At 45.6% G+C, this 16,615-nt stretch overlaps 1 protein-coding gene across 1 annotated transcript in view; it reads right to left on the bottom strand.

Annotated features, from left to right (window-relative positions):
* Positions 1-745: 745 nt before the first annotated feature.
* Positions 746-16,615, bottom strand: part of aldh1a2 (aldehyde dehydrogenase 1 family, member A2) — a 28,221-nt gene continuing 12,351 nt past the window's right edge. The window contains exons 4-13 of the mRNA NM_001141786.1: positions 10,487-10,616; positions 9,014-9,075; positions 8,105-8,233; positions 7,723-7,836; positions 4,496-4,598; positions 3,103-3,287; positions 2,654-2,818; positions 2,247-2,404; positions 1,927-2,001; positions 746-1,729 (exon numbers count right to left, since the gene is read on the bottom strand). Of these exons, the coding sequence (NP_001135258.1) occupies positions 1,657-1,729; positions 1,927-2,001; positions 2,247-2,404; positions 2,654-2,818; positions 3,103-3,287; positions 4,496-4,598; positions 7,723-7,836; positions 8,105-8,233; positions 9,014-9,075; positions 10,487-10,616 (1,194 nt within the window). The 3' untranslated portion in view covers positions 746-1,656. The remainder of the gene's footprint in view (positions 1,730-1,926; positions 2,002-2,246; positions 2,405-2,653; positions 2,819-3,102; positions 3,288-4,495; positions 4,599-7,722; positions 7,837-8,104; positions 8,234-9,013; positions 9,076-10,486; positions 10,617-16,615) is intronic.

Genomic DNA, 16,615 nt, shown 5'->3' with positions numbered 1-16,615 from the left:
ACAATTGCCAAGGGAAGGCTTCAGCGAAGGGTGCTCACATCTGCACAACTCCTCACCTCCAAGGCGGCCTCTTGCACACTCTCTTATTCTTAATCCCTTTCATTGGTCCCTTGGCCCTAGATCTCTTATCTTCATTGGGTCTTTGGCATATCAAATAGTAAATCTGTTTGCAAATGTATATGTGTCCAGAGAGCATAGTGTTTATAATGCTATTGTGCAGGAGCTGCATGGAGGGACCTACCAGATGTATTGGCCTGTTATTGTTTGTGTTTTATCCTCAGGCCTACGTACTGTAGAAATATACAATTGTCTTTCATGGTATGAATGTTAAGATTAACACTAATTTTCAAGACATTGTAATAATCACCAGAAGAGCATCTCTGTTAACTCTGTTACTGCAGTTGCAGCTTAGTGTCTTCCTCCTCAGACATAACATAATGCTTGCACCAGATGCCTCGTTAAGAGAGTAAACTCCTCTTCTTTTTCACCATGAGTTACAACAGCAGCTTTGTCTTGCTGATAGTTAAATATTAAAACGAGACTTGGGGCCCTCCCTGTCTGCCCTCTTCAGAGCTCTGGCCAGAACGGAACTGTAAATTGTGCGACCTCATGAAATCTCCGAGCAATATGTCAGAGCTGAGATAGCTGGAGCATGAATGTGGAAACTGAGCTTTGATGCAAGTGACTGCACTATATCACAACATATTACTTCCCATGGCATTGAAACAAACACAGCCAAGCCAGGTTTTTGAGAGAAAAAAAACGTTTTTTACTAAAAAAATCTATGGTCCATTTTTTATATCTTATAATTTCAAAGTAAATAATTGTATAAACATGAACATAAATGGACATCGATAAGAAACTTACATTATGATTAAAATACATTACTCCTCTTCTTAGCAGGTATGACTAAAATGCTTTTAAGAGGTTAACCATTTTTGTTTTCACGTTTACATTGGTCATACATTGACATACAGTGTTAAGTGGTAAAAGTTCAAATAAAAACATGAACAATTAGATATCAACAATTACAAATTCTAATTAACAGTTTCAATGGACTCATCCATTCATTTCTGAGGTTGAGAGCTTCAGTGGTCTTAGAATGAGCTGATATGCTTCCATGAATGTTACCTGGCAAATCAAAGCAATGATACATAATAACATACAGTAGGAGGTTTGACAATGATACAACACGACCACACTGCCTCCCAACATGCTACAATGATTAGCTGACATGGGGCAAAGCAGGGATGGAGGTGCGGTGCTTAAGTCTGTGAGTGTCCAACTCCTGGGGGTTAGGGGGGTTTTGGGGGGACGTGAACAGAGTAGCCTCTCCCATCGTCTCTCCGAGTGCTTTAGTGTGGTTAGTGGAGGAGGTGGGTGATGGCAGTAGGTGGAGGAGAGGTTTGGTGTGAACTTGAGACTGCCAGTGGACACCGGGCTGATGGAGACAGCTGATGTTGATGTGAAGAATGCCCATGGGAGGTGAGGGAGAGGGGGGGGCAGGGAGTTTTCACAGCCAATAGAGTTAGTTGCCCATGGTCATGGCTAGTTGGCATGATCAGTGTGTTTTACCACCACAGACAGACAGCCAGAGGGTCAGTGGTGCGCCTCAGAGGAAGTCCTCCTCCACTACGTGTGGTGTGGCCGGCCGCCTTAGGAGTTCTTGGCTGAGATCTTTATGGTGATGGTCTTCACCTCTGAGTATTCCTTCAGGCCACAATCACCCCTGCAAACAAACACACACAATGGCAGTTAAAACAGATTTCTAATGAAGTGTAGCAAGCTTATTGTACAAAGCTTCATTTGGGAATATTTTGCAACCAAACCTTTCTCTATTGTAAGCACACAGTTTACAGGAATACTTGCTTGGCTTTAGTCACGCACTTTCAGACAGTGGGCTAGGAAACAGAAAAGAATACTTACAATTCACGCCCGTTGCCAGACATTTTATATCCTCCAAATGGACACTGCGTGCTCAGGGCATTGAAACAGTTTATCCTAAGAAATACACAAAACATACATCAAACATCGGCTTTTGAGTCTTCTGCTTTGTTTAATAGTTGTATCATGTTGAATGGTAATGCTGTCAAGACTGGTTAAATGAAGAGCATGCTGAGTGGAGTGGAGTTGAATACTGTATGAGCTATCGTTTAAAAAGCTACAGTAATATGAGTCAACCTTTTATACGATCTATGGGGTTAACCAGGGACACATAGATCGCTATGATGATGAGAGGGTCTTACCAGACGGTGCCAGCCTGCATGGCTGTGGAGATGGTCATGGCTTTGGTGATATCGCTGGTGAACACAGCTGCCACCAGGCCGTACTCTGTGTTGTTGGCCCTTTCAATCACCTCATCAATAGTCTTGAACTTCATGATCTGCTGAACTGGTCCAAAGATCTGGAGTGGACAGTCAGTAGTATGTGTAAGATGACATGTTGAAACATTCCATGATGACATCCTTGCTTAGTCACACCATTAAATATGTGGGGGGCGAGGCCTTTAATAGACATTTTAACTTATTTGGAAACCACCTTCCGTAAAATCATAGGGCATGGAAAGTCATACTGTGTTTCAGTCGTACTGTGAGTTTTAGTCATACTTTGTATCAGTCATTCAGTGTACCAGTCAGTCAGTGTATCACGGTACCTCCTCTTTTGCGATGCGCATGTCATCCTTGACGTTGGAGAAGACAGTGGGCTCGATGAAGAATCCTTTCAGGCCCAGGGCTTTGCCTCCACACTCCAGCCTGGCTCCCTCACTGATGCCACTTCGAATAAACTCCAGCACACGGCTCTGCTGCTCCTGGCTGATCTGGATTAAGGGAGAGGAGAGGAGAGGAGAGGAGAGGAGAGGAGAGGAGAGGAGAGGAGAGGAGAGGAGAGGAGAGGAGAGGAGAGGAGAGGAGAGGAGAGGAGAGGAGAGGAGAGAAAGGAGGAAACAAGAAGGAAAGTCAAAAGAGCATATTTAACATACAGTAAATAAAATACATTATATTTAGTCATGCACATATTGAGTCGATATCTGACATGTTTTGACATAGAGGATATTGTTTGACTCCTCCCTCCCTTGCAGGGTCTATGGCCCTCTATCCTCACCTGTGGACCCTGCTCCGTGGTGGGATCGAATGGGCTTCCTACTGTCCTCCTCTTGGCCCTCTCCACACTCCTGCGCACAAACTCCTCATAGATGGGCTCTTCCACGAAGATACGAGAACCTGCAGTGCAGCACTGGCCTGCATTGAAGAACACTCCCTGGTGGGCCTGCTCCACAGCCAGATCCACTGAGGAAGAGGAAGAAGAGGAAGAGGGGGGCTCATTATACAGTTCATTTTAGCGTCATGTGGTAGTATATTATAACATATTGAAAAATGTTGATGAAATTCCAAATGGTTCTTATAAATTACATGAATTAAAAGTGAATATCATTAATGCACATACACTACACATGCACAAAATGCATTTTCCAATCATGGTCAGAATGTTTTCTACCACTGTCCAGCTATTCTCTGTGCTGCGCATTTGCTATCTGACACCTGAGAGACAGGCCTCTGCCATGGCACGCAAGGGGTTAACGGAGCCCAGTGATTTATGGGTCTCGGCTGATGCAGGCGGCCGGGGCAGGTTCCATTCCCCTGATTTACGGGCCTTGGGGAGCCCCACTCGTGGCTGCTGAAAGCATTTGAAAGCCCCGGCACCTCCAGTTCTGTGAGACACTTAGAGCTAACATGAGAGCCATCCATCCATTGGTTTTCACAGCCCTGTGAAGCCCAGTGGAAGCTTTTGAAGATGCCAGAGCTCTCACTCCATGTGGACATATCCGCTGTCTCATTTTGCATGTCAGACTAAATTATTGGACAAAACATTGTAAATAATCCCCCTCGGCCCTCTATCAAGACAATGTCTTTAAGGCAGGGGATCCCAAACTTTTTCGCGACCCCACCATGTAAAAAAAAAAAAGGTAATGTAATCAATGGCCAATGTTACCTTTTTTAATTGGAGCTATGACAGTCTATTACAAATCAGTCTGACAGTGCTTTTGACAGTATTTCAATATGAAGGAAGTATGGTTTAAAGTTACTGAAATGCATTAGAAAGATATTGAAAAGTTCAGAAGATCATCAGACATTCATTTTGTATGATCTTCTGTGTAGAGAAGAACATTTTCCCCCAGTCTGATTTATTCCCTGGTCTTGTCCACTCTGTTCTAATGATTCCTGCACGGCTTGTGGGCATTGTAGAGGGAAACAGTGATGGGCTCATAATATTTTGAAGCTTAAAAGGTTCAAAAGATAGAGCCAAATTTTCAGGAAAAAAAACAGAAATGACTCTGTTTATTACAACCCCAATCTAGTGCATATTTAATTTCAGCGTTTCTCTCGCGACTCCATTTTCAAATCAGACAACGCCACATAGGGAACCCCTGCGTCCATCTGGACGACCACCTATGGGGAAACGGGAGGAACTAATAAAACAGTGTCATCAAACTTACAATCAGCGTCTGCAAAAATAATGTTGGGATTCTTTCCTCCTAGCTCCAGCGTTACTCTCTTCAAATTACTCTTCCCAGCTGCTTCTTGGATCAGCTTGCCGACCTGGGGAGGAAACAGGGCTTGGGTTTAGTTTACTCACGCAGACACAAGCAGACCTGTGGCCGGATCACTAAATGGATGCAGCCATTAAATAGCTTAGCAGGTTGGTTAGGCCCAAAACAAGGGACGCACTACTGGGCCCGCAGAAACACAAGTGTGCCAAACACACAGCCAAAATATCTATTACAGGTTCTGGGAGGCTTCAGCAGAAAAAGAAAGTGATGTTTCAGCAGCGAACAGCATCTCTTGTTAAATCAAGCGCAGGAAGAAGCAACCACAGGTTGTGTGGGTGGCAGCAGCAGCCTGGGCTTGTGGCACATTGAAATACCTAACTGTGATAAGTTGTAAAGTGGTGCCTGTTTGGTGCGACGTGAGCCTACACTGCCCTGGCTGGCAGCGCTGAATGCTGAGGATGATCTGAGGAGTTGGGAGTGTTTATCAAACAGCAGCAGGAGCTTTCCTTTCGACTTCTCTGTTCACAATTTCCCCCTCATCAAAAGTGCTGCTCTCACCATTATCCAAATACTGCTGAATTCCACAGCCCTTTCCCGTCTCCCTCCAGACTCACACAGTGGAGACGTGTAAAAACAGTGGTTCTCTAGTAATGCATAGCGTGAGCTCTCAGTGAAAATGAATCGCTTGCGAGTATTTGAGTCTGCCCAGCTGCTCTTATTATACTGATGTATTGTATTGACCCCAACATTATTTCTCAACACCATGAGATGAGATATACCCTTATTACATAGAGACAAGCCTGAGAAAGAGAGCGAGCAGCATTCATAACCATAAACCAACAAGCACACTTCCTGTCCACCCAGGAGTCACTGACACACATGATTTTATTTTCCAGGAGATAGTGAGAAGACCAGCGCTGGGAGAAGACAGAGGGAGTCAAGGGAGGAGGAAAAAAATGTATGAGACTCTCCCTAGTGGAAAAGAATGATGCCTCATCTCTTTGCACGAACAATGTTTAACACTGGAATGTCTCCCTTTCCCAATATTGCCAGACTGCGTTATTCTGTGTTAGGAAATGAGCAGGGCAGCCTGCTGAGTGTTCTGGTTGGAGTGGTAGAGCAGCTGTGTGATAGGGAGAGCAGGACAAACCTTCCTCTGGCAGGCAGGCAGCAGGCAGGCAGCACGCTCTCTAAAGCTGTCCTGGCTGTCGCTGTCTTTGATGGCGGGGCTCAAGGGGTGCTGACTAACATGACGTTAGCGTGCATTCACTCCAGTGTAAAGGAGAGACACTGGGCTGGCTCCCACTTGGGCCGCTACTGTGGAGAGTCACAGCCCTGAGTGTGTGTGAGTACAAGGATGAGGGACCGCTGACGCAATGGCCACCTGAAACCACACACCCCCTTCAAGCCTCTACCCATCCACCCCCTCTACCCCCTCCAGCCTCTCAGGGGATGCTGTGTCCACTGTCCCCTCTCGCCCGGTGTGACTGAAACCCAAGGTGACTCACAGTCTGGGCATCTACATTCTCTCACAGCAGCGCTTCATCCACTCTGTAATTGACTCCAGATCACAGGAAACAACAACAGAGAAAGCAGTTAAAGACAACTGGCCACTTTTTGGGGAAATGTTCTGGAACCGCCGATGGTAAAAAAGAAAGAGGAAGGCTCGTATGTGTGTGCTGCCTGGTAGCATGTAAAGTGATGGTGGAGAAAGCCCTGTGGATGTTCATTGGTTAGGTAATGGAGCATTGATCAAATGATTCAATGACTTAAGTTCGGGATGCATGAATGGACTCTGTGAGGATCAGTTGAAACCCTAGTCACTCTCATGAACTTTATTACTGCATTCAGGTTCCCATTAATAACAGTTCAGATGATTTGGACATCTGGGTCTTTGTCATCCTTACAGGGCTTGACAGAGATGTTGCAACATTTAGGTAAAAAAAAATAAAATAAACAAATCCCTTATATTCTCAATAAAGGCCTGGATTTGATTCAACCAGACAATTTAAATAAATGTTTTTCTCCATAGTATGTGAGTTTGCTTTGGTTACAGTGTTTCTGTTTGTCCTCTTATCACCAAGAACAATCTATTATGTCTGCACATGCGTAGCAGTGTTGGTGGGTGCTGAATACCACACACAAACAGTCACTCTCCTCCTTTTCTTTCCAAACAGATCCTCAGAGTCAAAGCAAAGATACTATAAACTCTAGGGCTTCTCTAAACACTACAAAACCCTTTTTCATTTACGACAGATACACGTGAACTATACGCAGGTCATTTCAAAACATATAAAATCCATCGATTTATGGCGCTTCATAATTATGTTAAGATTACTGTACGTGCTCTTACTGCCTGAGGGGGTACATTTGTGGTTAGCAATAACAGATGTTTATAAAATGATCTACATGAATGGAATTGGCTGTCATTCTGACTGATCACACAAGACGGAGGAATGCAATCCAACCACAGCATCTCCTAATGCTCCCTGCCTAACACGGTGTGGCCTTGATCATTCCTAGTTTTCCATCAACATTTTTCCACTATCTATGAAGGCAGCTGTTTTTCCTAGGGACCTGATAGACAACTCAATATCTGTAAGGTACAGTAGCAGGTTGTCATTACACTGGCTGGGACACTTATGAGCCAGTTTGTCTGTGACTGGTCTATGTATGTCAGTGAATGTATGTGTGTGTATGTGTGTGTGTGTGTGTGTGTAGTGTAGATGTGTGTGTTAATGTGTACATTAGTGTGTGTGTATGTGTGTGCGCGTGCGTGCGTGCGTGCGTGCGTGTGTGTGTGTGTGTGTGTGCAGTGTAGATGTGTGTGTTAATGTGTACATTAGTGTGTGTGTGTGTGTGTGTGTGTGTGTGTGTGTGTGTGTGTGTGTGTGTGTGTGTGTGTGTGTGTGTGTGTGTGTGTGTGTGTGTGTGTGTTAAAGTCCAGCAGCAGACTGCTCACCTCTGATCCCCCTGTGGTGAGAAGTAATGACAGGGCACGCAGCTTATGTAAGCCCCCGTTTGTTTGTCATTTAGACTTCAATACAGGAACCCAATGTCCCCTAATTACACAGCCCTGCATCTCTGCTGCTCTGCACGTTGGTCACTGTGTCACTAAAGAAAGCAATAGGGACAGTGGATTATCCGTCAATCGCTTTGTTCATGGAAATTACCTCAGTTGATCCTGTGAAAGCCACTTTGTCTATGCCCATGTGTGAAGCGATCGCAGCTCCTGCCGTTGGCCCAAATCCTGGCAAAATATTGATGACTCCCGGTGGAAACCCGGCCTGTCAAAACAATATGAGAGGAAACAAGCTTTAGAGGAGAGGACAGGAGAGCCAAGCAAAACCACAGGCAGTGTGGGGGAATCCGGACCCAACCCAACCTCCCTACCAGCAGACTAGAGAGAATGGACAGAACATCAAAAAGACAAGAGGCGAGAGAGACACACTGTCTCAGAGAAGGGGAGAGGCCGAACACAGAGAGAAGACATGGAGGATGTGGATAAAGAGGCTCTAAGGATTGGGTTACTGTGGTGATTGTGCTGTACTGTACCTCTTTGACCAGAGATCCGATGTACAGGCAGGTGAGGGGGGTCTGCTGAGCAGGCTTCAGGACCACCGTGTTCCCACAGGCCAGCGCTGGACCTAGCTTCCACGCAGTCATCATCAGTGGGAAGTTCCACTGTAGACATAAACACCCCCACACACACAGGACATCAGACTCTTGACAAAGGGTGCTCCCTCATACTCAATAACTCGTCACTGCTCTCCCTGCTCTCCCACACATTCCATTGCTTACTCACTCATAGACTCTCACTTTCACTTGCCCAACGTAGTCATGACAGGAAATGTTCTCTCGCACTATCTATTCTCTTCCCACATCACTGAGAAAACAAGGAAATTGCAACACATGTGCAGTACTTAGAGCGTGTCATGGTACTACACAGGCTGGTGTTATTTCTACTTTACACTGAACCCCAGTAGGCCTCAGCACAGACCCACACACGCTTCCTCAAGCTCTTGCACAATCAATGCTCTGTTCTTACTTCTGTCCTCCTGTCCCTTGTCTCTTTCATAGTGCCCCCCTCTCTCTCTCTTTCTCTCTCTCCCCCTTCCTCCTCCCCTCTCTCTCTCTTTCTCTCTCTCCCCCTTCCTCCTCCCCTCTCTCTCTCTCTGAGCTTATACTGACATGACACAGTCTCTTTCTCAGCCTGCCAACAGATTTACCCAAATATACACTCACTGATAAGCACGTCAGAGACTTCCAGGAACCTGCACAATATGTTTTAACAAAGGGGTTGACTCTGTCCCAGACCTCACGACCACCACCATCCCAACACCTTTCCTTCTATCCACCTCTCTCTGCATATTGAGTGGGAAGCTTTGCAGATGTGGGAGAGTGACTGTTAGATTTGTCCTCTGAGACTAGCCATCTGAATAGAAAACAAACTGGCACACTCACAGGGATGATCTGTCCACACACTCCTATGGGCTCGTGTCTAGTGAACGTAAGATAGTCTCCATCTGTAGAGGAACACACAAGAACAAGGCTCGTTAGTATCCTCTGCTCTAGCTGGGTTTGGGAGGTGAGCTTGTATGAGACATTAGCAGAGCAGTGACCGGATGACACATCAAAACACCAGGTGTCCTTGTTGTGCTTTTTACCAACACAATTCATCTTGATCTAAAAAGGCAATACATCACACAGTACCATTCTTTTGTTACACTACATTGAGCAAAATGATACGTGTGACTCTGTTTAAAGTCAGGAGAAAGCAGTGGGTGTTAAGTTGGAAGGAGAGTTTCATTCCTCTTACATTACCAGAGTAAAGGATGATACTCGTTGAGGGTGTGCCATGTTTATTCGTTCCCTACAACAGTAGTAATAACAATCGCTATTGAGTGGTAGAAAACTGAACAGTGTTTATTACAATAGAGTTATGTGATGTTCATGAGAACGGGATGGCTAAGGCTTCAGCTGATGAAACATTGCTCCAGAGAGGAGGAGGAGGAGGAGCTTGGACCTGGAACTAAGGCCCAAGGGTGGACTGGCCAAGTGCTTCATCTTCCCTGGTGGCCAAGATAAGAACATCTCAACATCATCCAGGCCACAGAAACAGTTCTGTTTGTTTGCTCTGTAACACTGCTGCACATTGGAATAGTGCTAAAGCCAAACTCTGAACAAGCTGAGGACTGGCTGGGTTTGGTGAAGAAACACAGGAGGGGCTTGAAGAGCGACCAGACCACAGTGCTAGTCTCAGGAGGTTGTCAGTACTAGTACTGCTTTCTTAGGTTCTCTGTTTTCTTGGCTACTTAACAATAACTTAACATGCCTGTTAAAAGAGTGTGGATGACTTATATAGACTCCCTAATGCCAGGCCCTCAATGAGCAGACCCCATCTGGTCCTCAGGTGGATCCTTGAGAACCAACTACTACCCCAACACCACCCCAACCCACCCAACCCCTCTCCCAGCTAATGGCTGCTCTATGACAGAGCTGTGGAGTGGCTGTCCTAACTCCTATAGACTCCCCGTAGCGGCGCTTTCAAATGGCTAAATTAGCCAGAACAGCCAGCGGCCCTCGCTCTTTAGTCCTGTCACTGGGCTCCACTGGTGGCAGTCTCAACAGGAGGGTGACCATTAAGGCTCAGATTTATAACTGGCCAGGGAGCAGCCATATTTACCCTCACATCACCTCTGTGCCCTCAGCACAGCTCATCTCCTGTCCCGCAGGCCCCCAGAGAGAAGCCCGGTGCTCCGCTGATCTGCTGCTAGCTAACTAGTAATCTTCACCTGGCACTGGCATCCACCACATACCTCTGACCTGTAACATTCTGCCTGGGTTCTAGTTCATTGAAATTGAAGAGAATAAGAATTCAATGTGCTTTTTGCTACATAACCCACTGTCAGGAAGCCTGAGTTGGAATGGACTTACCCATTGGAATGGACGTTCCATGGATCTTGTCTGCATATCCAGCATAGTATCTGAGCGTCTTTATGGTTCCCTGGAGGTCCACAAACAGGGTGGGCAGGAAAGGCTTCCCACTGTCCATGGATTCTATAGTCTGGAGAGAAATATATATTAAAACACAATCTTTGTCTTTTTGTTTTTTCTAAGAAACAGTGGGTCTTAACATTATCTCCGGGGGGAAACGTGATACTAAAATAACATCATGCTACAGTGCCTATAAGTTATAAATCATCCTTTAAGTCTTAGGGTTATTAGGTTGATATAACACTATTATAACCACATGGGCAAAAACGTAGTGCTTTTCTTTTAAAACACTCCCCTTGTTTTGACATCTTTCTGTCACAATACGTTTGTTTTAAATCTTCTTTTTTTTTACATTAATTATTGGAAGCATATGCTTTAAATTGAAAACATTTATGTTAATGTAAAGTGACATAGGATGTCTAGAAAGATGCCTAAAAGATACAAGTTATTATTATTATTATCTACAGTAAAAAATGTACACATTTATATTTTAAAAGGGTCTTATGAAGATCCTTCTCTGATCTTCCGTGGCACATTACATGACCATTAATATGGAGTTGCTCCCCCCTTTGCTGTTATAACAGCCTCCACTCTTCTGGGAAGGCTTTCCACTAGATGTTGGAGCATTGCTTCCAGGACTTGCTTCCATTCATCCACACAAGCATTAGTGAGGTCGGGCACTGATGTTGGACTATTCGGCCTGGCTCGCAGTCGGCGTTCCAATTCATCCCGAAGGTGTTCGATGTGGTTGAGGTAAGGACTCTATGCAGGCCAGTCAAGTTCTTCCTCACTGATCTTGATAAACCATTTCTGTATGGACCTCGCTTCATGCATGGGGGCATTGCACTAAATAAACTTCAGTTAGTGCTAAATACGGCTGCTAGAATCCTGACTAGAACCAAAAAATGTGATCATATTACTCCAGTGCTAGCCTCCCTACACTGGCTTCCTGTTAAGGCAAGGGCTGATTTCAAGGTTTTACTGCTAACCTACAAAGCATTACATGGGCTTGCTCCTACCTATCTTTCCGATTTGGTCCTGCCGTACATACCTACACGTACGCTACGGTCACAAGACGCAGGCCTCCTAATTGTCCCTAGAATTTCTAAGCAAACGGCTGGAGGTAGGGCTTTCTCCTATAGAGCTCCATTTTTATGGAATGGTCTGCCTACCAATGTGAGAGACGCAGACTCAGTCTCAACCTTTAAGTCTTTACTGAAGACTTATCTCTTCAGTAGGTCCTATGATTAAGTATAGTCTGGCCCAGGAGTGTGAAGGTGAACGGAAAGGCTGGAGCAACGAACCGCCCTTGCTGTCTCTGCCTTGCCGGTTCCCCTCTTTCCACTGGGATTCTCTGCCTCTAACCCTTTTACAGGGACTGAGTCACTGGCTTACTGGTGTTCTTCCATGCCGTCCATGGGAGGGGTGCGTCACTTGAGTGGGTTGAGTCACTGACGTGGTCTTCCTGTCTGGGTTGGCACCCCCCCCTTGGGTTGTGCCATGGCGGAGATCGTTGTGGGCTATACTCGGCCTTGTCTTAGGACGGTAAGTTGGTGGTTGGAGACATCCCTCTAGTGGTGTGGGGGCTGTGCTTTGGCAAAGTGGGTGGGGTTATATCCTGCCTGTTTGGCCCTGTCCGGGGGTATCATCGGATGATGCCACAGTGTCTTCTGATCCCTCCTGTCTCAGCCTCCAGTACTTATGCTGCAGTAGTTTATGTGTCGGGGGGCTAGAGTCAGTCTGTTACATCTGGAGTATTTCTCTTGTCTTATCCGGTGTCCTGTGTGAATTTAAATATGCTCTCTCTAATTCTCTCTTTCTGTCTTTCTCTCGGAGGACCTGAGCCCTAGGACCATGCCTCAGGACTACCTGGTATGATGACTCCTTGCTGTCCCCAGTCCACCTGGCCGTGCTGCTGCTCCAGTTTCAACTGTTCTGCCTGCGGCTATGGAACCCTGACCTGTTCACCGGACGTGCTTGTTGCACCCTCGACAACTACTATGATTATTATTGTTTGACCATGCTGGTCATTTATGAACATTTTAACATTTTAACATCTTGACCATGTTCTGTTATAATATCCACCCTGCACAGCCAGAAGAGGACTGGCCACCCCTCATAGCCTGGTTCCTCTCTAGGTTTCTTCCTAGGTTTTTGGCCTTTCTAGGGAGTTTTTCCTAGGGAGTTTTTCCTAGCCACCGTGCTTCTTTCACATGCTTTGCTTGCTGTTTGGGGTTTTAGGCTGGGTTTCTGTACAGCACTTTGAGATATCAGCTGATGTACGAAGGGCTATATAAAAAAAAAATTAAAAAAAAAAAATATATATATATATATCTATATATATATATATATATATATATATATATATATATATATATATATAAATAAATTTGATTTGATTGTCATACTGAAACAGGAAGGGGCTTCCCCAAACTGTTGCCACAAAGTTGCAAACACAGAATCGTCTATAATGTCATTGCATGCTGTAGAGTTAAGATTTCCCTTCAATGGAACTAAGGGACATAGCCTGAACCATGAAAAACAGCCCCAGACCATTATTCCTCCTCCACCAAATGTTACAGTTGGCACTATGCATTCGAGCAGGTAGCGTTCTCCTGGTATCCGCCAAACCCAGATTTGTCCGATGGACTGCCAAATGGATAAGCTTGATTCATCACTCCAGAGAACGCGTTTCCACTGCTCCAGAGTCCAATGGTGGCGAGCTTTACACCAGTCCAACCGACACTAGGCATTGCACATGGTGATCTTAGGCTTGTGTGCGGCTGCTCGGCCATGGAAATCCATTTCATGAAGCTCCCAACTAACAGTTATTGTGCTGACGTTGCTTCCAGAGGCAGTTCGGATCTCGGTAGTGAGTGTGGCAAACAAGGAAAGATGATTTTTATTCTCTAAATGCTTCAGCACTCAGCGGTCCCGTTCTGTGAGCTTGTGTGGCCTACCACTTTGCGGCCTAGCCGCTGTTGCTTTTAGAACTTTCCACTTCACAATAACAGCACTTACAGTTGACTGCGGTAGCACTAGCAGGGCAGAAAGTTGGTGAACTGACTTGTTGGAAAGGTGGCATCCTATGACGGTGCCACGTTGAAAGTCACTGAGCTCGTCAGTAAGGCCACTCTACTGCCAATGTTTCGCTATGGAGATTGCATGGCTGTGTGTACACCTGTCAGCAATGAGTGTGGCTGAAATAGCCAAATCCACTAATTTGAATGGGTGTCCACATACTTTTGTATATACAGTGCCTTCGGAAAGTATTCAGACCCCTTGACTTTTTCCACATTTTGTTAGGTTACAGACTTATTCTGTAATCTACACACAATAACCCATAATGACAAAGCAAAAACTGTTTTTTAGAAATGTTTGCAAATTTACATAAATATTCAGACCCTTTATTCAGTACTTTGCTGAAGCACCTTTGGCAGCAATTACAGCCTTGAGTCTTCTTGGGTATGACGCTACAAGCTTGACACACGTTTATTTGGTGAGTTTCTCCCATTCTCTCTGCAGATCCTCTCAAGCTCTGTCAGGTTGGATGGGGAGCATTGCTGCACAGCTATTTTCAGGTATCTCCAGAGATGTTTGATCGGGTTCAAGTCTGCGCTCTGGCTGGGCCACTCAAGGACATTCAGAGACTTGCCCTGAAGCCACTCGTGCATTGCCTTGGCTGTGTGCTTAGGGTTGTTGTCCTGTTGGAAGGTGAACGTTCACCCCAGTCTGAGGTCCTGAGCGTTCTGGAGCAGGTTTTCATCAAGGATCTCTCTGTACTTTGCTCTGTTCATCTTTGCCTTGATCCTGACTAGTCTCCCAGTCCCGGCCGCTGAAAAACACCCCCACAGTGTAACCGGTGTGAAATGACCCAGATCACTGGTTGCTGCAGAAAAGGAGGAGTTCAAAAGAGGGGTGAGGGTAACCGGTGTGAAATGGCTAGCTAGTTAGCAGGCTGCACGCTAATAGAGTTTCAATTGGTGACATCACTTGCTCTGAGACCTTGAAGTAGTTGTTTCCCTTGCTCTGCAGGGGCTGCGGATTATGTGGAGCGATAGGTTGTTGATGTGTGCAGAGGGTCCCTGATTCGAGCCCAGGTAGGGGCGAGAAGAGGGACGGAAGCAAAACTGTTACAACAGCATGATGCTGCCACCACCGTGCTTCACCGTAGGGATGGTGCCAGGTTTCCTAAAGATGTGACACTTGGTATTCAGGCCAAAGAGTTTAATCCTGGTTTCATCAGACCAGAAAATCTGTCTTTTCATGGTCTGAGAGTCCTTTAGGTGCCTTTTGGCAAACTCCAAGCGGGCTGTCATGTGCCTTTTACTGAGGAGTGGCTTCCGTCTGGCCACTCTACCATAAAGGCCTGATTGGTGGAGTCCTGCAGAGATAGCTGTCCTTCTGGATGGTTCTCCCATCTCCACAGAGGAACTCTAGAGCTCTGTCAGAGTGACCATCGGGTTCTTGGTCACCTCCCTGACCAAGGCCCTTCTCCCCCGATTGCTCAGTTTGGCCGGGTGGCCAGCTCTAGGAAGAGTCTTGGTGCGTCCAAACTTACTCAAATTAAGAATGATGGAGGACACTGTGTTCTTGGGGACCTTTAATGCTACAGAAATCTTTTGGTACCCTTCCCCAGATCTGAGCCTTGACAAAATCCTGTCTCGGAGCTGTACAGATAATTCCTTCGACCTCATGGCTTGGTTTTTGCCCTGACATGCACTGTCAACTATAGGACCATATATATGTAGTAGAGTTAAAATGGTTATTCCATCAAACTTCAAATTATTATAATAGTACACAATGCAGAACAGAACAACCAGGTTGAGGGTCAGTGGCCAAAGCCCGCGAACAGGAATATTCCAAGTTCAGACAGAAGGGGGGAGTCAGATCGCTATGATCGCCAGGAACTTTACTTTTGGTCTCTATTTTTTATTGTTGCGCTACTGGTGATGCCTGTTGATGTTAGGTAGGCAGCTACAGTAGCTGAATGATGTTAACATCTTCGGGTTTTGTTTCATTAAATGTATTTTATTTCATCCTGGTACTACCCGTAGCTCCCGTTCTCCTCAGTCTGAGAAACACTGAGAGAGAAAGGTATGTGTTGCAGATTACTCCGTTGTAAAAGTCCATAACGTGAAATAAATAAAACATCCCAAGGTTAATGCTGTAGATATTGTAATATAGTTTACAGAGTGCTGCTGTTGCTAGCTAGCATGCCTTTCTGTGATGCAGACAGTTAGCTGAGCTGCCGACTGGTGCTGGCGTTGCATTATGGGAGATGTAGTTTGGTCCTCTAAGGTCTGAATGGGATAGAGGCGATTTCACGTTGTAACTTGTTTGTGTTGCATTGTTTTTGTACATGAGTTGTTGTATTTTGGTACTGTCAACACTGAAAGCACCTAGCAATGTATTGGGGAAGTGAGACAGGATATGTGTTTTACCTTTCTTCATGCTCCTGTGTAGAACAACTTGTCAGATGGTGCATTGGAGACTGATGTGTTCCTGTCCTGTCTTTTCACAATACTATTGCAGATCAACATAAAAGCCAAAAAGACAGCCATGGTGTCGCTCTTCATTTCCCTAGGACCATGCCTCAGGACTACCTGGCATGATGACTCCTTGCTGTCCCCAGTCCACCTGGCCGTGCTGCTGCTCCAGTTTCAACTGTTCTGCCTGCGGCTATGGAACCCTGACCTGTTCACCGGACGTGCTTGTTGCACCCTCGACAACTACTATGATTATTATTATTTGACCATGCTGGTCATTTATGAACATTTGAACATCTTGGCCATGTTCTGTTATAATCTCCACCCTGCACAGCCAGAAGAGGACTGGCCACCCCTCATAGCCTGGTTCCTCTCTAGGTTTCTTCCTAGGTTTTTGGCCTTTCTAGGGAGTTTTTCCTAGGGAGTTTTTCCTAGCCACCATGCTTCTTTCACATGCATTGCTTGCTGTTTGGGGTTTTAGGCTGGGTTTCTGTACAGCACTTTGAGATATCAGCTGATGTACGAAGGGCTATATAAATACATTTGATTTGATTTGATTTCTTGGTTCTCCTGTGGTGCA

This window comes from Salmo salar, chromosome 11, assembly GCF_965601325.2.
Source record: "Salmo salar chromosome 11, fSalSal1, whole genome shotgun sequence".
Taxonomy (NCBI): Eukaryota; Metazoa; Chordata; class Actinopteri; order Salmoniformes; family Salmonidae; genus Salmo; species Salmo salar.
The sequence above is the reverse complement of the archived record's forward strand: the minus strand, read 5'-3'. Positions and strand labels throughout refer to the sequence as shown.